Consider the following 24,767-nt stretch of genomic DNA (forward strand, 5'->3'; position numbering starts at 1 on the left):
AGCAAAGCGTGCTATCTGCAGTCACAGTAGGTGATGGCACATTGTGCACTGACCCGGCCAGAGAGCTCCCATGGTTAGATTATTTTTAATCCTGCATCGTGAAATACTAGGTAGGACTGGGGTTCATTGGGCGTTTACATGATTTCATGGACCGAACTATAAGAGCCGGGAAATTCAAAGTCAAAAAGCATCATGTACTGTATCATAAAGTTTTCGCATACAGTACTTCAACAGGCATTACTGATACGGAATACAGAAAATCCCCTACCTAACAGAGTTCTCTCACAGATTAATTTTGTCACCTTGGTTGCAGTTTATCTAAATTTCTAAGTTACCTTTCATGATACCGTGGTCCACAGCATTGGCACCAAAATTCTGCATCATCAAAACAACACATTACAACACAATGCAGCAGGGTTACATAATGCCTTTTTACTGCTTCTTAGACCCACCTCTCCCTAGGCATCTGGTGGTTGGGGTTGTGGTGGCAGCGGATGCTGAGGCCAAAGAGCTTGCGGGCGGTGCGCTGGATCTTGAGCCTCTGGGTCTCCAGGGAGCTCTGGAGCAGGCGGTAGCGGGCCTGCAGGTCCCAGTCACTGCCCCACAGGAGGTGGACACTGCTGACCGGCAGGAAGTGGGTGGAGGGCAGCCTCTTCAGGAACGACTTAAACTCATCTAGAGGAGGGAGAGGGAAGGAGTGTGTGTAAGAGATCTTGAGGGACACAGACAAAGATTGTCTGTTGTCAGAGCAACCTTGGATCAGTCTCCTTCCTGTGCTTTCTGTTCTCAGGTGTTGTTTTCCTGAACAAGGAAGCTTGCGTGTATCATGACGCATTACATGCCTTGAATTAAGCTCTCAAAATACCATTGGCATACATGATTATAATACATCTGATCAAACAAAATACTCTCATTAAAGGTAGACTCAGCAAAATGACGTTACCACAAGCAGCACCGCAGATATTGAGATGAGCGAGATGCAAGATTTCCATCTTACACATTCATTCACTGTATCTGCGGATGTGCACAGGTTCGCTTTACGCTATTAGAGCTTGGTAGCCAGGGGACCAAAACAGCAGAGAAGTTTAGCTTCACCACTGGTCAAAAACTGGTTGAATCAATGTTGTTTCCATGTCATTCCAAGAAGCCAAAAATGATAAGTGATGACATTGAATCAACGTTGAATTGTGTCTCTTTTTCACCCAACTTTGAACCTACAGTAAATCCAATGACATTGTGATATTTTTTGTTGATTTCACGTTGTATTCACGTTAATTGACAACTCAGCCAAATGTAAATCAAAACTAGACATTGAACTGATGTCTGTGCCCAGTGGGTCATGCTTCAATGCTCTTAGTTGTTGCAGAAATGTACTTTCTGCATCAGCGTCAAATCGTAGTCTACCTTTAAATAGGAATACACAATTTTCTCCCCTTCTATGTATTCTTTTAAAAATGGCTATCTGATACTGTAGGCACTTCATCTTAGAAATCTCTTCAGTGGATATATTGCAGCCAATGACCTTGAGCGACTCAAACTCAATTTGTGTCCTCTATAATATATAAATATATATGTATGGCTGTCAGGTTTTATTTGTCTCCTTTTATTACTTGTTAATAATATATGAGTATGAGCCCCGTCAGGTGGATACTGAGCGACTCCCTTTGGGAGTATCCCGGTCCAACATCCTCTGTACTTCACTACTCTGACTTGATCAGTAGGGGATGAGACAGGGGATGTGGCTGAGTATGTGTGTGTATATGTGTGTGGCCAGACATAACCGCCCCTCTATATGGGTCATTCACTAGGCATGTGGAATATGGTGGCTTGTTGATGGGGTTTCACCAACTGAAACGATGCAGATTGAGTTTTAATTGTAACAGTTTTATAATGATGCCATCGGTTTTGAAGAATTGCTTGCTGCTTGAGACAAATATTCAACACACACAGGCTCACACGCATACACACACGTGCATCCATGCGCACAAATGTACACACACTAACACACACACACCAAATAGTCACACCCACACACCAAATAGTCACACATCAAAACCATTACCCTTAACACACACACGCGCACACACACACACACACACACAAACACACAAACACACACATATCTTTCAAGGTCACATCTTCTATTTTGCAAGCTATATAATGCAGTGGGTTCATCTCACATTAATGCCATGCATTGAAAAATCTACAGAAGTTATTGTTTCACCCTTGGGTTCATGCAGTGGCCTGTACTGATTGCATGGTGGGTGGCTTCCCTATGTGACTGAGTGACAATGGCTCCTCACACACATTTAGCCTATGGCATGATTAGTGAAACTTGACTGAGGGGTGTAGAGAGAATTGACTGTTACAATTAACTGCTAGAGCCTTCTTCTAAACCAGAAGGCGTTTGAATGGGCCGCTGAATTATTCATACCACACTTTATTGCAGATTGGCTCCAAGAAGTTAACATGCACGCTTTATGTGGTGTATTCTATGGAAGGTGACTCACGTAAAATGACGACATCTGAATAAAAAACTGCTGGATTTAGAGCTTACTGTCAGTGGATATACCATTATATCACTGTTTGCTGTGGATATTGGATGCTGTAAAGACCTGCATCTGGTGTTTTGTTTGAGGACAGATCAGTGGAAGTAGCCCTGGCTTAAGACCGGTCATTAGAGCCTAGCTGAGATCCATATGCAAATGGTCCTATAGTCATAATTGGCCTCTACGCAAACCGGAGAGGGAAGCCAAGAGAGGAGCCTAGTCATGGGATATCCTTATCATTTGTTATCTTCTTTATTGCTATCTTAGTTAATTTAACCTGAATCTAAGGCAAATACAGTGCCTAGCAAAAGTATTCATCCCCTTGGTGTTTTTCCTATTTTGTTGCATTACATCCTGTAATTTAAATGGATTTCTATTTGGATTTCATGTAATGGACATACACAAAATAGTCCAAATTGGTGAAGTGAAATGAAAAATATAAAAAATAAAGGAGAAGTGGTGCATGCATATGTATTCACCCCCTTTGCTATGAAGCCCCTAAATAAGATCTGGTGCAACCAATTACCTTCAGAAGTCACATAATTAGTTAAATAACGTCCACCTGTGTGGATCTAATTGTCACATGATCTGTCACATGATCTCAGTATATATACACCTGTTCTGAAAGGCCCCAGAGTCTGCAACACCACTAAGCAAGGGGCACCACCAAGCAAGCGGCACCATGAAGACCAAGGAGCTCTCCAAACAGGTCAGGGACAAAGTTGTGAAAAAGTACAGGTCAGGGTTAGATTCTAAAAAAACATCCAAAACTTTGAACATCCCACGGTGCACCATTAAATCCATTGTTAAAAGATGGAAAGATTGTGGCACCACAACAAACCTGCCAAGAGAGGGCCGCCCACCAAAACTCACGGACCAGGCAAGGAGGGCATTCATCAGAGAGGCAACAAAGAGACCAAAGATAACCATGAAGGAGCTGCAACGCTCCACAGCGGAGATTGGAGTATCTGTCCATACGACCACTTTAAGCCATAGAGCTGGGCTTTACGAAGAGTGGCCAGAAAAAAGCCATTGCTTAAAGAAATAAGCAAACACGTTTGGTGTTCGCCAAAAGGCATTTGGGAGACTCCCGAAACGTATGGAAGAAGGTACTCTGGTCAGATGAGACTAAAATTGAGCTTTTTGGCCATAAAGGAAAACGCTATGTCTGGCGCAAACCCAACACCTCTCATCACCCGAAAACACCATCCCCACAGTGAAGCATGGTGGTGGCAGCATCATGCTGTGGGGATGTTTTTAATCGGCAAGGACTGGGAAACTGGTCAGAATTGAAGGAATGATGGATGGCGCTAAATACAGGGAAATTCTTGAGGGAAACCTGTTTCAGTCTTCCAGAGATTTGAGACTGGGACGGAGGTTCACCTTCCAGCAGGACAATGACCCTAAGCCTACTGCTAAAGTAACACTCTAGTGGTTTAAGGGGAAACATTTAAATGTCTTGGAATGGCCTAGTCAAAGCCCAGACCTCAATCAAATTGAGAATCTGTGGTATGACTTAAAGATTGCTGTACACCAGCAGAACCCATCCAACTTGAAGGAGCTGGAGCAGTTTTGCATTGAAGAATGGGCAAAAATCCCTGTGGCTAGATGTGCCAAGCTTATAGAGACATTCCCCAAGAGACTTGCAGCTGTAATTGCTGCAAAAGGTTGCTCTACAAAGTATTGACTTTGGGGGGGAGGGTGAATAGTTATGCACGCTCAAGTTTTCTGTTTTTTTTTCTTATTTCTTGTTTTTTTCACAATAAAAAATATTTTGCATCTTCAAAGTGGTAGGCATGTTGTGTAAATCAAATTATACAACCTGCCCAAAAGATCCATTTTAATTCAAGGTTGTAAGGCAACAAAATAGGAAAAATGCCAAGGGGGTGAATACTTTTGCAAGCCACTATATCTTTGTTTCTTCCTTACTTTAGGAATATAGTTGCTGGATGGGCTAAAATAACATTAAATTACTTTAAAATAACAATAAATGCAATCCAAAGCATGATGTTAATTAATATGTTACCTGAACTCAACAGTAACATCACTTACCACAACCATCGTGTTTGTGGACGAAGACACATGGCTGAACAAAACTATAGTAGACTGTACAGTAGTCTAACAAGACTTACAGTAAACTAGAATTTGCTACCATATCCTTCCCTGCTTACCTGAGTTCTCAAAGTCCTTGTAAGAGGTAGCCCAGGACTCCGCCTGCCCAAGCAGGGTGTTCTCCATGATCTGGATGTCAGTGATAGGACAGTTGCATTGTGGGTACTCGTCAGCACACATGCAGATACATTGGCTGTTCTGGCAGACGTACTCCCCCTCCCCGTTACACATGATGTAGCTCAGAGCCGACTGGACAAACTTCTCCTGGAGGTACTCTGGAAAGATGACCTGGAGACCTGGAACACAAAGGGAAATGGTTCATAAGACACATATCTATAACACTGTTTTGAGGTTGGTATAAAATTGTATTTGAACTGAATATTTGACCTGCAGACCTGTATCAGTGAGAATATTTTGATATACATGTTTGGAAAATAAGGATTGTTTGAGTGACATGAAAAATGACATCACACAAAAAATACTTGGATGGGAGAACCTGGCTGTAATTATAAGCAGTAAGAAAACAATAGTGGTACTACACCACATAGGGGATGGACGACGTACATTATAATACTATTTTGCATGTCTATACCTTCAAACCAATACAGTATACCTCAAATTATAACAGTAAGGAAAGCCACTGATGGGGTTTGCAGGTTGCACTTTTGTCATGACATATTCTGTACATTAACGTATATTGATGAGTTTTGAACAGGGTTTATAGAGTTGGTTTAAAAGTTTGCCCATGTTTGACTTTGAGCTGTCTTTCTCCGGAGGGCTACTCATGATGTGACAAAATGGAACAGTGATTGATGGCTGCTGTCTTGTTGTGTCTTGGTTTATTTAACACAGCAGTAATTTATTCCTTGTGTGTGTGTGTGTGTGTGTGTGTGTGTGTGTGTGTGTGTGTGTGTGTGTGTGTGTGTGTGTGTGTATGTGTGTATGTGTGTGCATATGGTTTGGCAACATGCTGCTAATAGATAATTGCCTCTTATGTTAGCGGTGACGTAGCCTTAGTAATCTGGAAGTTCGTTGGACTGAAAGCACTTCTTCACACTTAAAACTGACAAGGTATTTATACTTTTCAGTTTCCAGCACGTCTATATCTCACCCAAGGGATCTAATAGAAGAGAAGCTCTGACAGCTAAGTCAAAACCCTTTCTCTTCAGTCCTGGAAATAAATCCTTGGCAATACAAACCATTGGATTGGAAAAAATGTAATGAAACCGCATCTTGGCAAGGCAATATATTCTTAATAGCTTTGATGTTAGTGCAAACAGTGCCTCTGCAAATATGCAACTGAGACCATAACGTAATGTGTTATTGGGCTGTTGAGTGATTGTACTAATTATGTTCCCATACTTGCTTTTTACCCAAACATGAAAACCAGGCTTCAAAATCAACAAAACAATACGGTACTAAATGAAATGCAAATACATTTTGTGCAGTGCAGCCATCTATTTTTACACATTATTGTATCTAACGATATCTTGCCAGCAAATAAACAGCAGGAGAATCAATATGATTATGCCGTTCATTAAATCCACAAGAAAAGCTAAACTGAAAACTGGTGGGTGGTTTCAAAGTAAATGAAGGTCTTAAGATCCAAAGTGATATGAGCCTAATACATGAAGCTAAATCCCAAAGCGTCACTTATCAAAGTTCATCATTTGCTACCAAAGATTGTGAAGAATTAAACCTAGCTGTGGGTGGCTATCCTTATAATACTAACTCATCCTATTCCTTTCATGTTACCTGACTAATAACTGAAACCATGTGCATCTCTAAGGTTACTACAGTTCAATTACTACCTCTGTGCAACCTAGCTCTATGAGAGTAGTGCAGAGGCATGAAAGAAAGATAGATACATGCACACCGTTGAACACTCATATAGTTTTATTGAGTGCAACGAGTCTGTCATTAGTAGTTCATAGGCATACAAAGATTACTAGCGGTTAAGAGCATTGGGCCAGTAACCAAAAGGTCCTTGGTTTGAATCCCCGAGCCGGCAAGGTGGAAAAATCTACCATTCTGCCCTTGAGCAAGGCAGTTAACCCTCAACAACAACTGCTCCCCGAGCGCCGATGTCGATTAAGGCAGCCCCCCGCACCTCTCTGATTCAGAGGGGTTGGGTTAAATACGGAAGACATGTTTCGGTTGAATGCATTCAGTTGTGCAACTGACTACACTGTAAGACTTTTGTGTAATTTTAACAGTAAAACATTGTAGGATGCACAGTATAATACCGTTCATGTATTTTACAGCATTCATGCTGAAGATTGCACTGCATTATGGGCAAAATGCTGAAAAAGACTGTTATTGACTGTAATTCTGAAGCCTCCTGTAAAAATTCTTCTAACATACTGTATTTCTTTACAGTAATAGTTTATGCCTACTGTAGATTCAAATTATCAGTTTCAGGCGCCAACCTCAAGCTGTCAGGTGAGACATATGAAGCTCAGACTAGTTTAGTAAATATCTTCTTAAAGCGGCTGTGAAGTGTAAGAATATTTTCAGCAGCTACTGGGTAGGTACCTTGCATTGTTTATAAGCACATTTATTGCAAGCCAATGTTGAATTACTGCATGTTTCCTTACCTACCGTAACTAGATAGCTGGCTAACGTTTGCTAGCTAGCTAGTTCAAGTTGACAAAAGCCATTTCGGTCTGCTCTAAATTGCTCATAGATATCTAGCTGTGCGACCTAGAAAAACATCACAGAGAGAATATTGTGATTACAGGCTGTATCGCAGCCTCCGAGAGAATACACTGAGCGCAGATTCGTGACCGTTATTACTACAGAGAAAATGGCTTGTTTTTAGCAGTTCAAAAGATGGCCGCATTTTACACATAAACAGCGTTGTGGGCCGTACTCGCGAGCCGCTAAAGCTGACGCGAATGATCAGTGCACAATATTGTTTCGATGTGCCTGCCGACCTAAGGTGCAGTGCCACTGGTCAGCTGTAGCCTAGCACAGTGTCGGCTGTGGAAATTAGTAACGTGGCGGATTATACAGTATGTCAAGTAGGATAGCAGCCTACACAAGAAATAACCAATATTGGTAGCCATCTAGATGGCTAAAATACCGGGACAGAGTGTCCTCCTTAGCTGTCACAACCCTGTGTGATTCGGTTCACTTGGCTCTCATCTGCGCAACATAAATCATTGTTTTGTAGGCCGGGATTGTCCATATTGCATCTCCCTCTAACCATTTGTTTAATTTAAAAAACATTGTTCCATAATGTTACAGTATTAGCTAAACCTGTTCACTTTACCAGTAGTTCGTAAATATTTGGTGGCACAGCTAGAAAGGAAAATGTTGTGAGTCTGGTAAAATAATCTGTGATATTGTGTAGGCTATAGCAATGTTGTATTAGTTTGCTAGGGTTTGAAGTAGGTGTATCTAGCTGTCTTATTTGTATATGTTCAAGGCCTATTATTGATTTCATAAACTATATTGGATATATGCTGTAGGTTTGACTCAACCCAAGATGATGAATCCTGAAGATGGAACAAAGTGCATGACAAGGTGGCCCAGAGGAAGCCAGCTGTTTGTTCTCAATCCCTACCTTGCCCCATTCTTCCAAGAGCTCACTGAGTTTGAATGAAAACCTCTAGTGAGGTAAGTCCACATACACACGACACCAGGTTGATATGTCCCTTGTCCCATGTCTTTTTGCCCACAGAGTAACAGCCCTGGTGCTCTCTGTCTCTCATTATATTATTAATGTTTCTATGCTTGTCATATGGGTGAGAAGCGCTGACAAATCAGAATTGAGGAGGTTTGTTATTGAGCCCCATGAGGAACACCTGATGCGGCGCTAACTTCGCTGTTGTGTGTTTCACCTCCTCTGGATCCCCTTACCCCAAACAGAGTACCCCCTGATCATAGATCAGGCTGCATCACAGCCTGGAATGGCAACTCCACCGTTGCGGACCGCAAGGCGCTTCAGAGGGTGATGCACGCAGCTGAACGCACCATTGGGTGCACACTTACACATATGACTGATGATTGGCTGAGAGAAATTGATGATAAAAAGATTGTGGGGGCTGTTTTGTTAGACTTCAGTGCGGCTTTTGACATTATCGATCATAGTCTGCTGCTGGAAAAACGTATGTGTTATGGCTTTACACCCCCTGCTATAATGTGGATAAAGAGTTACTTGTCTAACAGAACACAGAGGGTGTTCTTTAATGGGAGCCTCTCAAACATAATCCAGGTAGAATCAGGAATTCCCCAGGGCAGCTGTCTAGGCCCCTTACATTTTTGAGTAAAGCCAGTTTGTCTATGTATGCGGATGACTCAACACTATACACGTCAGCTACTACAGCAACTGAAATAACTGCAACACTTAACAAAGAGTTGCAGTTAGTTTCGGAATGGGTGGCAAGGAATAAGTTAGTCCTATATATTTCCAAAACTAAAAGCATTGTATTTGGGTCAAATCATTCACTAAACCCTAAACCTCAACTACATCTCGTAATGAATAATGTGGAAATTGAGCAAGTTGAGGTGACTAAACTGCTTGGAGTAACCCTGGATTGTAAACTGTCATGGTCAAAGCATATTGATACAACAGTAGCTAAGATGGGGAGAAGTATGTCCATAATTAAGCGCTGCTCTGCCTTCTTAACAACACTATCAACAAGGCAGGTCCTACAGGCCCTAGTTTTGTCACACCTAGACTACTGTTCAGTAGTATGGTCAGGTGCCACAAAGAGGGACTTGGGAAAATTGCAGTTGGCTCAGAACAGGGCAGCACGGCTGGCCCTTAAAAGTACACGGAGAGCTAACATTAATGACATGCATGTCAGTATCTCCTGGCTCAGAGTGGAAGAGAGATTGACTTCATAACTGCTTGTTTTTGTAAGAGGTGTTGACAAGCTGAATGTACCGAGCTGTCTGTTTGGAATACTGGCATACAGCTCGGACTCCCATGCATACCCCACAAGACATGCCACCAGAGGTCTCTTCAGTCCCCAAGTCCAGAACAGACTATGGGAGGCGCACAGTACTACATAGAGCCATGACTACATGGAACTCTATTCCACATCAGGTAACTGATGGTAACTGATGCAAGCAGTAGAATCTGATTTTTAAAAACTGGTAAAAAATACACCTTATGGAACAACGGGGACTGTGAAGAGACACACACAAAGTTATAGACACATGCATACGCACACATTGTGATATTGTTGTATGGTGGTATTAAACATTTTGTATTGTAGATAGGTAGTGGTGTAATAATGTTATATGATGTACTGTTTTATATTTTGTTTTATATGTAAGTGTAAGTGTTTTAATATGTTTGGACCCCAGGAAGAGTAGCTGCTTCCTTGGCAGCAGCTAATGGGGATCCCTAATAAATACAAATTACAAAATACACTGCCTGCCCTCCAGGACACCTACAACACCAGGTGTCGCAGGAAGGCCAAGAAGAACATCAGGGACCTCAGCCATCCGAACCATGGCCTGTTCTTCCCATTTTCCTTACTCAGACGCAGGTGGCACAGGAGCATTATGGCGAAAACTGGAAGACTGGCCAATAATTTCTAGTCTGACTGCTGCTCCCCCTATGGTCAATGTCCACCCCAATGGACATGTATTTATTAATCACTGCTACAGTTGTTATTATGTATATTGTACTATTTCTATTTTCATTGTTTTATTTAACTTAGTCCTGCATGTTGGAGCTCGGAGCTCTGTATCGGAAGAGCTAGGATTGTACCCAATCCCAATTTTAACTCCGTCTCCCTCTCTCTCTTTGGCTCTCTCTCCCCCACAGCCCACACGCACAGGCACACAATTTGGTTTTATATTAGTGTTGTAATGATTATCTTATTTGGTTACATACTGTATGTGTTAACTTCTTGTAACTTCTATTGTCAATTCTGTTGTTAATTTGTTTTTTTATGTTACCAATTTGAATAAATGTATTTTATGTACCAATGTGTTGTTTTTCTTACACTTAGATTTCAGGTAGAAATTCACCGTACATTTACAGCATTATCCTGGCACCAGAGTTGCCAGACTAATACTGTAATTTTGCTTTACAGTACTATTTTCCTTACTGTAAAACATTACAGCATCCCTGTAAATGTACAGCAAGGATGCTGTAATATGTCTTTAAAGTAAGGAAAATGGTACTGTAAAACATATTACAGCATCTCTGCTGTAAAGCAAAATTACAGTATTAAGCTGGCCACTGTGGTGCCAGTATAATGCTGTAAATTTACAGGGAAAAGCTTTACAGTGTAGGTATCCCCCTTTCCCCCTCTGCTCTGTGTCTCAGTATGCTCACCACATGTACTTCCACTGTGTAACCTTGCTTTGTATTCTCTCTGTGACATAATACTCCATTCACTATTCTGTCTGTCCACCTCATCAGTCCCAGTGCCCATCAGGGGTAGATGAGAAAGGGAAAGTGGGAGGGAGGGATGGATGGATGGATCATATCTAACCACAAAGAGTTGGATTGCGAAGGGCTTTTTCTCCATCAGGCCTGTCTGCGGCCCCCGGAGCCAATATTCATTTAGCTTGATGTATTCCTGGACCTGAAACTTTAATGTGATTTGTGGGGGAATCCAGATGGCGAGTTCACGGATCGACGCCGCTCGCTGACAGAGGCAGTGCCAGCGGCCGAGTGCACAATAACACCGGGTGCCTCAGCCCCCTTATACACCCTGCAAGCACCAGGGCCTCTTATTCTCCTGTAAGTATTACAGCATTACTGGCCAGACTGCAGGACTCACACCGGCCATGTCCGAATACCCATGCTAGCGTACTAAATAGTGTGCGAAGAAAGAATGTTTTATAGTATGTGAAATTTCGAAAATAGTACTCCGAATGTGTCATCTAACTACCGCCATTCATTCATTTTGGTACAGCGTGTCAATTTATCTGATTATCAGCTGTTGTCAAACACTTGAGTCTGAAAAGACGAGTGAATTCTACTAGATCAAACATCAAAATTAGTATGCAGTTCAAGTATGTATTGCGCTAGTATGAGTATTCGGACACGACCACTGTCACTGCTCAGCACAATCAGATCACTCTCTGGCCGTGTCCGAATACCCATACTTGTGTTCCAAATAGTAGGCTTTCTGGGTATACACTGAGTATACCAAACATTAGGAACACCTTCCAAATATTGAGTTGTACCCCCCCACACTACAAGGTCTTCAAAGCTGTTGACTCCACAGTTGTGTCAAGTTGGCTGGATGTCCTTTGGATGGTGGACCATTGTTGATACACATGGAAAACTGTTGAGCGTGAAAAATCCAATAGCGTTGCAGTTCTTGACACAAACCAGTGCACCTGGCATCTACTACCATACCCCGTTCAAAGGCATTTAAAGCTTTTTACTTGCCCATTCACCCTCTGAATGGCACACATACACAATCAATGTCTCAATTGTCTCAAGGCTTAAAAATCCTTCTTTCTGTCTCCTCCCCTTCATCTACACTGATTGAAGTGGATTTTAATCAATAAGAGATCATAGCTTTCACCTGGATTCACCTGGTCAGTTTATCTCATGGAAAGAGCAGGTTTCCTTAATGTTTTGTATACTCAGTGTATATATAGTGTATATACGGTATATACTGTATACAGTGGGGGAAAAAATTATTTAGTCAGCCACCAATTGTGCATGTTCTCCCACTTAAAAAGATGAGAGAGGCCTGTAATTTTCATCATAGGTACACTTAAACTATGACAGACAAATTGAGAGAAAATAATCCAGAAAATCACATTGTAGGATTTTTTATGAATTTATTTGCAAATTATGGTGGAAAATAAGTATTTGGTCACCTACAAACAAGCAAGATTTCTGGCTCTCACAGACCTGTAACTTCTTCTTTAAGAGGCTCCTCTGTCCTCCACTCGTTACCTGTATTAATGGCACCTGTTTGAACTTGTTATCAGTATAAAAGACACCTGTCCACAACCTCAAACAGTCACACTCCAAACTCCACTATGGCCAAGACCAAAGAGCTGTCAAAGGACACCAGAAACAAAATTGTAGACCTGCACCAGGCTGGGAAGACTGAATCTGCAATAGGTAAGCAGCTTGGTTTGAAGAAATCAACTGTGGGAGCAATTATTAGGAAATGGAAGACATACAAGACCACTGATAATCTCCCTCGATCTGGGGCTCCACGCAAGATCTCACCCCGTGGGGTCATAATGATAACAAGAACGGTGAGCAAAAATCCCAGAACCACACAGGGGGACCTAGTGAATGACCTGCAGAGAGCTGGGACCAAAGTAACAAAGCCTACCATCAGTAACACACTACGCCGCCAGGGTCTCAAATCCTGCAGTGCCAGACGTGTCCCCCTGCTTAAGCCAGTACATGTCCAGGCCCGTCTGAAGTTTGCTAGAGTGCATTTGGATGATCCAGAAGAGGATTGGGAGAATGTCATATGGTCAGATGAAACCAAAATAGAACTTTTTGGTAAAAACTCAACTCGTCGTGTTTGGAGGACAAAGAATGCTGAGTTGCATCCAAAGAACACCATACCTACTGTGAAGCATGGGGGTGGAAACATAATGCTTTGGGGCTGTTTTTCTGCAAAGGGACCAGGACGACTGATCCGTGTAAAGGAAAGAATGAATGGGGCCATGTATCGTGAGATTTTGAGTGAAAACCTCCTTCCATCATCAAGGGCATTGAAGATGAAATGTGGCTGGGTCTTTCAGCATGACAATGATCCCAAACACACCGCCCGGGCAACGAAGGAGTGGCTTCGTAAGAAGCATTTCAAGGTCCTGGAGTGGCCTAGCCAGTCTCCAGATCTCAACCCCATAGAAAATCTTTGGAGGGAGTTGAAAGTCCGTGTTGCCCAGCGACAGCCCCAAAACATCACTGCTCTAGAGGAGATCTGCATGGAGGAATGGGCCAAAATACCAGCAACAGTGTGTGAAAACCTTGTGAAGACTTACAGAAAACGTTTGACCTGTACAAATACTTATTTTACACCATAATTTGCAAATAAATTCATAAAAAATCCTACAATGTGATTTTCTGGATTTATTTTCCTCATTTTGTCTGTCATAGTTGACGTGTACCTATGATGAAAATTACAGGCCTCTCTCATCGTTTTAAGTGGGAGAACTTGCACAATTGGTGGCTGACTAAATACCTTTTTTCCCCACTGCATATCAGTGGCGGTCGGTGCCGTTTAAGATTAAGGAGGCTGATTTTTTTTAATGAGCATGGCCTTATTTCTGTTTGTTATTCATATTCCATTCACCCAGCTCAATATAACATCGATAGTTCTAGGCTACTACATGATACTCAAATTTGCCCTATACCCATCATGAGGTTGCTACAACCTAGTCTACAAATGAAAGTTTATAACGTCGAGAGACAAATTGGAGTAATCAAGGTGACAGACATTGACACATCCAATACCGCCTTGTACACTCTTTCCTGCATCTAGCTGATCTAGGGTGTAATCATTAGTCCAAAACAGTTGCAAAATGTTACATTTTGTAACTAAAGCGAGAGTTTTTATTGGACAAATTCAGATAGGTCCATCCCATTTCGTTCTGTTTGCTTCTGTTTAAGAAATGTTTTGCAACAGAAGCTTACCTTGAATTGGATAGCCTTAGCCTGCTAGCTAACATAGATATCATTCATCTTTGTTTGAGACAGGTTGTTGAGTAAGCCAAATTAGCTGCATAAGCTAGCATAAGTGAAACTGAAAAAAATATATAATGAAATATCTCTTTATCTCTCTCTCTCTGCTGCTTCACCTTAATTTTTGAATAAATTAATTTGTTCAAAACTGTTCAACTATTGTCTTTCTCTCTCTTTGAGTCAACCACTCACCACATGTTATGCACTGCAGTGCTAGCTAGCTGTAGCTTATGCTTTCTGTACTAGATTCATTCTATGATCCGTTGATTGGATGGACAACATGTTGCAAGAACTCTGATAGGTTGGAGGACGTCCTCATAAAGTCGTCATAATTACGGTGTAAGTCTATGGAAGAAGGGTGAAAACCATGAGCCTCCTAGGTTTTGTATTGAAGTCAATGTACCCAGAGGAGGACGAAAACTATCTGTCCTCTGGCTACACCATGGTGCTACCCTACAGAGTGCTGTTGAGGCTACTGTAGACCTTCATTGCAAAACGGTGTGTTTAATTAATTATTTGGTGACGTCAATATATTTAGTATAGTTTTATCTAAAAAGGATAACTTTTTTAATGTTTCACTACTTTTATGGTCCTCCCCTTCCTCCTCTGAGGAGCCTCCACTGGTATGTATGTGAAAATCTAAAGTTATATAGTATGTGACATTTCAAAAATGTAGTATGTAGAACACGCTCTACAAAAATGTACAAATGGTGGGGAACAAGCACGATTGCACATTCGATGACCTCTTCTCAGTGTGGATGAGTAGTATATTGATATTTGTTGCTTACTGCATACCTTTTACGAAACAGTATGTTCTAAATAGTATGTGTACTATTAGTACACAGTATGCAGTTTAAGTAAGTAGTAGGCAAGCCATATTTCGGACACAGCCCCTCTCTCTCTGACTCTCTTCATTACCCACTGGTCAAAAACTGGTTTAATTAACATTGTTTAGACGTCATTATTATTTTATTATTTTCAATGTAATGCCTTTGAATCAACGTCAAAATTGATTGGATTTCCAAAAAGTGATCAACATAAGGAACTGTTGTATTTTTTTTCACCCAACATTTAATTAATGTCCATGACATAGTGCTTTTTTTGTTGATTTCACTCTGAATTCACATTCGTTGACAACTCAACCAAAAGTAAATCAAAACTACACGTTGAACTGACTTCTGTGCTCAGTGGATACTTTCTCTCTGCCTCTCTGACTCATTCTCACTCCTTCATCCTCTCTAGCACACCACTCTCTCTCAGTCCGTACCCATTTCTCTCTCTCTCTCTCTCCCCTCTCTCTCTCTCTCTCTCTCTCTCTCTCTCTCTCTCTCTCTCTCTCTTAAATTAAATTCAGTAGACTTTATTGGCATGGCAAGTCAAATTACTTACATTGTCAAAGTACACATATAACAACAATGGTGGGACCAACAGCAATAAGGCATCAATAATAATAGTTATAGTAGTAGTGGAAATGGTATTACCATTAACAGCAACTACAACAATATTCATGATAATAATAATAAATTAAAGCAATAGTAGTAGGCCAGTCTCAACATGACTGAAAAGCCACATGGCATGGTAAGAAAGCCAGAACAAAACAAAATGGCAAATATTATTGACATTACATTGCACTTGACACTGGCCATCCCCCAGGTTGTGGCAGGAGACCACATTATTAGCAAATGGTGTCTTTTCACCCAATAAATATTAGTTTTCTTTCTTAATCTTTATAGTTTCAAATTCTTTGTACTGAATGATCATTTTGGGAAAGAAAGATTCTCTTAGGTCTAAGTATTTTTCACAATATAAGTGGAAATGCAGCTCTGTCTCTACCTCTCCCTGGGGGCAGAGTGAGCACAGCCTGTTCTCTCTGGGCAGCCAGGTTTACCTGTGATGACCGGTCTTTTTGGCCAGGCTGTGCTCACTGAGTCTGTACCTAGTCAGTGTTTTCATCAGTTTTCTACCAGTCACAGTGGACTGCCACCGTGTACTGTCTGTTTAGAGCCAAATAGCATTGAAGTTTACTTAGATTTTTTGTGGTATCTTTCCAATAGTATTCTTTTTTTTTTTGCTTTGTCATAATTTGGTTGGGCCAGATTTTCTGACTGCTGTCCTGAGGGGTTGGTTTGGGTTAATGAACTGAGCCTCAGAACCAGCTGGCTGAGGGGACTCGTCTCTTTTTCATCTCTTGACATTGTAGGGCATTGTTTCGGGGTCGCTTGTTTTTAGATGGTTGTAAAATTTGATGGCTCTTGTTTCAATTCGAATACGGGAAGGGTATGTGTCAATTATGCTCTACATGTGTTATTTTAAGTTGTACATTGATTTAATAACATCATATGTTTTCCCTCCAATCCCACTTTCTATTAGTTTACACAAAAAAAAAAAAATGGAATCATAGGCTTTCTTAAAGTCTACAAAACATGAGTAGATATTGCCTTTGTTTCAGTATACTTGTTTGTAATTTAGAGTGTGGCGGCTATATATGTGGTCTATTGTGGTAATTTGGTAAAATCCTGCAGTGAGGATAATGTTGAAGAGTTTGAGTATAGACAATTTGAATTTGTGGTCTGTATTTGATAATTTCATTTAAAATACCATCAGCACCACAGGTTTTTTTGGGTTGTAGAGTTCATCGTTATTTAAATAATTATTGTTCTGTAGTTCTGTAATTAATTATCTCCCTCTCTCCCTCTCTCCCTCTCTCTCTCTCTCTCTCTCCCTCTCCCTCTCTCCCTCTCTCTCTCTCTCTCTCTCTCTCTCTCTCTCTCTCTCTCTCTCTCTCCTCCTCCTCTTCTTCAGTCATAACCACCCCATCTGATGGTCTCTTCAAAATCAAAATGGAGCGAAATCAGTGTAATAACTTTAGTTGAATCAATGTTGTTTCCACGTCATTTCAATTAAATTACGTTTAACCAATGTGGAATAGACGTTGAATTGACATCTGTGCCCAGTGGGGAATATCAAAATATCTTGCAGTGGATACGTGTTTAGCTCATACCAAACCTATGCCCTCAGGAAAAAAGTGAAGAGGAATCCTGTTGAGGTAAAAAAAAAACGTATTTTTATGACTAAAAGGGTCTGAAACATTTAGTCTGATTCCATTATATGTTTATAGCCAAATGTGTGCCGTATATTTTTTAGACAGCACTAAAAACCATCAGATGCCGGAGAGGTAGCACATCAGGGAGTTTAACGCTGGATCCCTAAAGAGTTGCCATTAAAATGGAAGCAAATATCAGAATTCCTTAGCCACCGTTTGATAACCTCCAACTTCATGCTCTGTCAGTGCACATAATTCACAGCAACCCCTCTGCCTGACTCTGCCACTAATAAATAGAACCTTGAAAGCCAGCTAATCTGATTGCATACATCATAGGCTAAAGTATTTCCTTCACATATAACATGCATACACTGTGGCAGGACTCAGGCTTCCATGAATGCTAAAAAGTGGCCCATGAATGCAGAAAAGTGTCCTGTGCCCAAGACTTTGCTGTCTCGCTCCAGCTCATTCTGACAGAGTTCTATTTTGGTATGCTGATGGATGAGTGCGGGCGGCGGCCGAGCGTTCACGACTCCTTGCCAACGCTCGCCGCTCCTAGTGATGCCATGCTCCGCCTCATAAGCTACAGTTTCGTCAAAGATTAATTGACCATTGTGTGGCCGCAAATTCGCAAAATAATCATTACTTAATCCACTGGTGCAATAAAGTGCATTACTTTGAATGGGGCATTAAATTACACTGGCTCCTGTTAGTACCGCATAAAACATGAAGACCTCTAAACTGGAAATCCGCCTCTTTTTCCTCATCGCAGGCTCACCCCATGTCTTTCGTAATCAAAGGGGCCGCAAGTTGGTGCTAAGACCGTAACTGTTACTCCTCTGCTTTGTGTGCCCGCTTAGTTCAGATCAACCTAGGACTCTACAGTGTACCTAATGTAACTAGTCATTTACATTTTTTGGTATACAACTTTTCACGTTCTGGCTGTAGACATCCTCATCTTTTAGAATGCAGCTTTTTACAGTTCTGGCTGTGCCTTACTTAGCATTTAAATGGCTAAAGCGTTTCTATGTCTGTTCTGGGCAGATTATCCACAGCGTTGTCAGTGTGGTACAAGCTAGGAGCTCTCTTGTGTTGTAAAACAGGACTGCTGGTGCAGCAGATTATTTAGCTAGAGAGTGACAACCTCATTTAAGAATGAATAAATAGGAATAATGTTCTGCATCTTGCCCTTCATGTCTTCCAAACACTTAAATTAAATCACTGGTTTCATTTTGAGAAAATCATACAAATGCATGATGTATTACCTACCTAATCTTTCAAGTAGACTACTGGATTTCATTTCATTTTTATGAATATCGGAACACATTATGCTAACACCTAGACTAGTAGAACAATAGAGCACTGCCAGAGCTTATCTGGAGAAATGCATTCATGCTACTGTAGTTTACCTAGAATGCACTCCACAATAATGCTTGGGTTGCATATAGTAGGAGGATTGTGGTGGCCCAATCCCATATTCACTGAAGCAACACCAGGTAGATACCAATGATTTATATATACACTAGATCAGGGGTTACCAAACTTTTTCACTCAGGCCCCGCTTCCAGCATTGGGGAACAACCCGCAACCAAAGGCTTCAAAGCCTTTCAATGGCCAATGCATAGCAGCAGCAATCCAGAGTTTACATACATCATTGGTTTATACAGAGGAACCTAATAATTAATCTGTTTTCTCAAAGAATAATGAGAGAGGCTCCCGTAATTACTGTAAAAGCCTGGCATGCAGGCCGACTACCGCCTGCTCAGAAAGGGCAAGGCAGAAATTGCACTTTGCAACAATTGGTGGATTGAATCAGGCAGGGACCACAAGATTAGCTGTCCGTGGTGCTGAAATATTGCCAATGGAGCTGAACACTGGACACAGACACAGAGAGACATGGTGAGTCAGGGCAATACTAAACCAATGATTACTTGTTTTCTTCTTCTGTACCAACACAGCATCACAACTACAGCGGGGACAATAATGTTATTGATTTATTAACAGTAGTACTTTTATGAGTTTTTGTAATAGTAGCGGCTGCAGACTGTTGCAAAAACATAGTGCTTGTTGTACTGGTGGTATCAAATGAATGTCCCTACACAATCTGCAACTATGTGATAGAAATGTCTCAGAGCTGTAGTCATCAACTGTGCAAAGGTATGTTTTCAAACAGTGGAATTGGAAATGTGTTTGTTTGTTGGTGTGTTGCAGTGTGTGTGCTGCAGTGTGAGAGTGGACAAGCTGCTCAGTCACATGCACCAGTAGAATTGAACGCATGCAGCCATGTGTTCTTGTGCACTGCAGCGCTAGCAGGAGCTCGGCTGGTGGGATCTTCCGCTGATATCTCACACACTTTGTGGATTAAGCCACAAATCACATATTCGACAAGAATCCTGGAGGCGCCTAGCCAGAGAGGTGTGACACTGATGCGTGCAAGTTCCAACAATTCCATCTCGGCTGTAGACAGATACAACTACTCTGAAAGTGTCACTAATTCAAATCTCAATGTCACATGGAAAAAGTGAGGTTGAAAGAGCTAGACTTTGATCATAATAGTTATAATATTAACGCCCTGCTTCTTTCATTCCCGTAATTGATTCCCATTAGTGATGTGGTTGCCAAAACCAACATAATATTTATTAAAATCCGAACATTAATACATGACAGGGTTTCAAAGCTCAAAACACAATCTATAGCTATTTTGAGGTTGCTAGTGCTGCAGAGAGACATAAACATCAACCCTTTTTTAGAGGCACTTTAAACTCCATGGACGACAGTGGCCGTAAAAAACTTGAAGCTAGGTAATATTGATCTGTCAAAAATGAGCACCCTTCAATCAGAAAAACAAAATCCCAATCGATGGGAGACAAGAAAGTGTGAGTCCATGGCTGGGAGGAGAAAGGAGGCAGCTAGCATGGCAGCCCAACTGATCCATGGCTGCTGCTGCCTGCTGACACAGAGGGGCCTAAAGCTGCCGGAGAGGAAAGAAATAGCTGATTTATGGTCCTGCCAGCCCAAGTGGAAACTCACTCTGGATTGACCACCTTCAATTGAGAGTTGACCCTGAGGTCAGTGTGGAGAGATTTCATCAGGTAGCCGGGAACGATGGGGCTCCACGGCGGTGTAGAGAGGTGAAATAAAGAGTACAGCTAACCATCTTCGAAATGATCCGGTATTATTAGTTATCTAGGCCCAAGCAAGTGTACTTTTATAAAGAGAATAATTCCTCAGTTCAAATGCAGCTGCAATACCAAGAGGCAGCTCGATACGGCGCATTATTAACATCAGTAGACTGTACTGCATGCTCTCCAAATTGCATTAGGATTTTATCAATTGCACGATTTGTCTTATGATCTTGTGGGTGTGTGCATGTGTGAAAAGAGAGAGATAAAAGAGAAAGAGGGGCAGAGAGATAAAAGAGAAAGCGGGGCAGAGAGATAAAAGAGAAAGAGGGGCAGAGAGATAAAAGACAAAGAGGGGCAGAGAGATAAAAGACAAAGAGGGGCAGAGAGATAAAAGACAAAGAGGGGCAGAGAGATAAAAGACAAAGGGGCAGAGAGATAAAAGAGAAAGAGGGGCAGAGAGATAAAAGAGAAAGAGGGGCAGAGAGATAAAAGAGAAACAGGGGCAGAGAGATAAAAGACAAAGAGGGGCAGAGAGATAAAAGACAAAGAGGGGCAGAGAGATAAAAGAGAAAGAGGGGCAGAGAGATAAAAGAGAAAGAGGGGCAGAGAGATAAAAGAGAAAGAGGGGCAGAGAGATAAAAGAGAAAGAGGGGCAGAGAGATAAAAGAGAAAGAGGGGCAGAGAGATAAAAGAGAAAGAGGGGCAGTGAGATAAAAGACAAAGAGGGGCAGAGAGATAAAAGACAAAGAGGGGCAGAGAGATAAAAGAGAAAGAGGGGCAGAGAGATAAAAGACAAAGAGGGGCAGAGAGATAAAAGACAAAGAGGGGCAGAGAGATAAAAGACAAAGAGGGGCAGAGAGATAAAAGAGAAAGCGGGGCAGAGAGAGAATGTGTGTATTGCGATGCCTATCACACACACAAGTCCAACATTAATTCCTTCTTCTATCTAATACAATATTTTCCCATGGCAATGTCAATTTCCTTCCTAATCAATCTGACAAGTCTGTCATCAAACACGTTTACATTGATTTGTATGTTTGTTTGTTTGTTTCCTAAATCTTTACAGCTGCTTCAAAAAAGGACAAGAATCAAGCAGCAGAGCGATGAGCATCTAATCCATCACTTCAGATGAATTACCTAGAGGCCTGTTTAATTTATTTTCACTTCACTACTTTGAAAACTGTTGGCTCAGGCTATTCTAACATATTCATAAATCTTCCAAGATGGGCTCCATAGCTCCTGGAAGGAGGAGAGAAGGAGAGAGCGAGAGGGAAAAAAAGATAATTACTTTGCTTTTGTTTTGCAGCTAATTTATGACGGCCATATCGGGGGTGATTGGGGACTGGGAGATGGTTTGGGGAGTGGGTGGGAGGCAGGAGCCCTCTGAAGTCCTCGACCGCCCTGCATGCGCCATTCTTCATGGGAGATGCAGGCCGAATCCCATGATTACATGACAAAAGACTTGCCCTTTTAACTACAACTTGTTAATTCCCACCTTCACTTAATTCTCACTCTCCTTGATAGGGTGACATTATTTATAGTTGCACACGGAGACACAAAGTAGTGTGTCTGAGAACAAACCAATATATCAGGGTTACTCAGGTTGGTGTACTAAAGAGAAGATAAAAATAAATGAATGAGGATTGAAAGAATAGTGTGTTTACTCACTAATTGTAGAAAATCTTTACAAGAAGAAAGCAGAGTGCTACAGAAGTGGCAGACCAGAATGGATAAAGAGTATACTGTAGTTAATTTGGCAAAATCAAAATGGAAAGCAGAGGAAGTGTTTATTCCAAAGCTGTAAATAGCTTTGGAATAAAGATTTGAGGTTGGATTGAGGTAAGGATAATGAGACATGATACCATTGAGTTGTCCTTAAACATTTCTTTTTTTACATGTATTGAAGTATGCATGAATATGCACTATAAACATTATAGGCCAAACTACTCAATGAACTAGGCCTTTGCATGGTCCAGCAAAGCTTAAAGTGAGTCACACAAGAGGTCTAATGCAAAAAAGTGTTCCTGTGTCATCTCAAATTCTGAGGTTTGTCAGAAAGGCGGGGGAAAAAGAAGGCATCACTCAGTTTGCCCCATTACTTTTAGCAATTCTGCTTGTGGGGAGAGAAAAGAGGCTGGTTGCTTTGATAGGTAGCTCCCTTGATGTCAGATTCTGTCGCAGCATTTAATCTAAATCTAAGTGGAAACAGAGGGAATATCCAAGCACTGGGAGCTGATTGTTCTATCACCTGTGTATGTTATCTGTGGTTGCAAGCCAGCGGCTCACACAACGCAGGGCCAGAAAAACATCTTCCTTTGAACATGTTGTTATTTAGGTGTTCTAGTCAAATGTCAAAGGAGAAAATGTGCCCATGACTAAGCTCACTGTTCCTCTCACATTGGTTGCAGTACATGCTGGATTGAGTATCATGGCTGGTTTAAACAATTTCAGGCTTATTTCTCTGAAGCTCTTTCCATAATGTATCTCTGTTCTGGTCCAAAAGGGAAGTAAAAAGATTGCTAGTTATGCAGGGTGCACTTGGTATACGTTCCCAATGTGATTCAATCTAAACAGAGGTAATGGAGAATGGTTAGTTCTTTCTGTGTTGATTTTGTATACCTTTAGGTAGATATAGTGCCGAGACTAGAGGGCACGAAGTAGACTGGAGGAAAAAGGAAAGTGATTAAAAAGTTTAATTAAAAGGAAGGAAATGGAGTGGGTTTGCCATTACTGCAGCTTGTCCTCACCAATGTGACTATGAATACTAATATACAGAGAGGCTGCATCCCTAATCCTAATTTGTTCAAATGCATTAAATGGTGAGGCTTGAAAAAAGGCCAAAGATCCATGTGTAACTGAATGGTATCGAACAATGGTTGTCACCACTTCGCACTCGGTAAACTGAAGATACTGCTAGACATGAAGTTAGTTTGTTACACTGGGATTACCGTTCACTTATTTAATTTTTTAAGGCTGTGCATCTCATGTCAACATGAATCAAGTCTCTAACAAAAATGTTATTGAAGCTTATTAAAGGTTTATAAAAAATAAACTCACTAAAAACTAAGCACCTGAGCTCCTTTGGGAGTTATTATTGCAGTATTGTATCATTAATTATGATTCATAACCTGCAAATGTCAAAGAAGCACTCGAATTCTCTCAGAAGTCATGGAATCCATCCACTTATGATTCACAGTAGTGGCAAATCCCCAGTACCATTAACTATGTTCCAAGAGCTGGCCTCCCCTAGCAACAGACACAACTGCCACTGAGAGCAGAGGGATAGAGAAAGAACGATAGAAAAAATTGTGAAAGAGAATGAAAGATATAGATGGTGAAAGAGACAAAAACTGAGTAAGAGAGAGTGAAAGACAGAAAGAAAGTGAGTTATAGAAAAAGTAAATAGAGGATAAAGAAAAATTGAAATTGAAAGAGATATAGATAGAAAAAAAAGAAAGAGAGAAAAACACAGGCCCACTCAGCACAGCTCATCTCCTCCCTCCTGACCTCCATCTCTGGGACACGCTGTGCCTGAACAATGATCCATTCTCTGGCCCTAACTCTCAGTTAACCCCCCGCCGTGTGCAGGGACTTGGCTCCTGCAGGGCCTTCCCAAAGACACAATATTGAGATTCAGTGGCAGGCCTCTCCCCATATCTCCACTGTGGAGGTAATGATCTCTTCTACCCCAGTATGCCCTCTGGTTCTGACCTTGGAGAGGATGCTGAGGTCCAGATGATGGGTCTTCATCTGAAATCTCTTCACACAAACAGTGTAAACAGCCAACTAGTGTACAGTACTGAGTATGGGACTTTGGCTAGCTGTTTTTTCTGATTAGGAAAAACTCCATGCACGATAGGCTATATTTCCTGGTCAATTGACCTGGCCAGGATAAACTGTTTATTACACATTGTATTCAAAATATGTAGCTATATATTCTAATATCAAGATATCATTAACAGACATGATCATTGAAAAGCAGGACATCTTACACACTGTATTGTACCTTTAAAAACTAATTTAGTTAGCACGGTGGGTGATATCATACTGTGGCCAGATGTGATCTCTTCACACTTTAAATGTCATCACTTTTGTTCTTTCTATAATTGTCTAAAAGGTCAAAGGGCATTTGAGAATGAAACACATGGAAAGTGTTAATTAAACGTACCCAGAACAAGACTGTCTGAAAAATGTCAAATCAAAATAAAATAAAATAAAATGTTATTGGTCGCATACACATATTTAGCAGATGTTATTGCAGGTGTAGCGAAATCTTGGACATATCAGATTTACAT

General features: G+C 41.2%; 1 protein-coding gene and 1 long non-coding RNA gene across 2 annotated transcripts in view; one reads left to right on the forward strand and one right to left on the reverse strand.

Moving 5' to 3' along the window:
• Positions 1-24,767, reverse strand: part of LOC121541687 (BMP/retinoic acid-inducible neural-specific protein 1) — a 133,991-nt gene that overhangs the window by 15,633 nt on the left and 93,591 nt on the right. Inside the window, exons 6-7 of the mRNA XM_041850924.2 lie at positions 4,721-4,957; positions 453-675 (exon numbers count right to left, since the gene is read on the reverse strand). Of these exons, the coding sequence (XP_041706858.1) occupies positions 453-675; positions 4,721-4,957 (460 nt within the window). The remainder of the gene's footprint in view (positions 1-452; positions 676-4,720; positions 4,958-24,767) is intronic.
• LOC121541688 lies at positions 7,096-10,300 on the forward strand. Its single transcript, XR_005995783.1, has 3 exons — positions 7,096-7,188; positions 8,135-8,282; positions 10,062-10,300. It is a non-coding gene; the product is annotated as an uncharacterized LOC121541688 (long non-coding RNA).

The sequence above is a fragment of the Coregonus clupeaformis genome, chromosome 27, assembly GCF_020615455.1.
Source record: "Coregonus clupeaformis isolate EN_2021a chromosome 27, ASM2061545v1, whole genome shotgun sequence".
Lineage (NCBI taxonomy): Eukaryota > Metazoa > Chordata > Actinopteri > Salmoniformes > Salmonidae > Coregonus > Coregonus clupeaformis.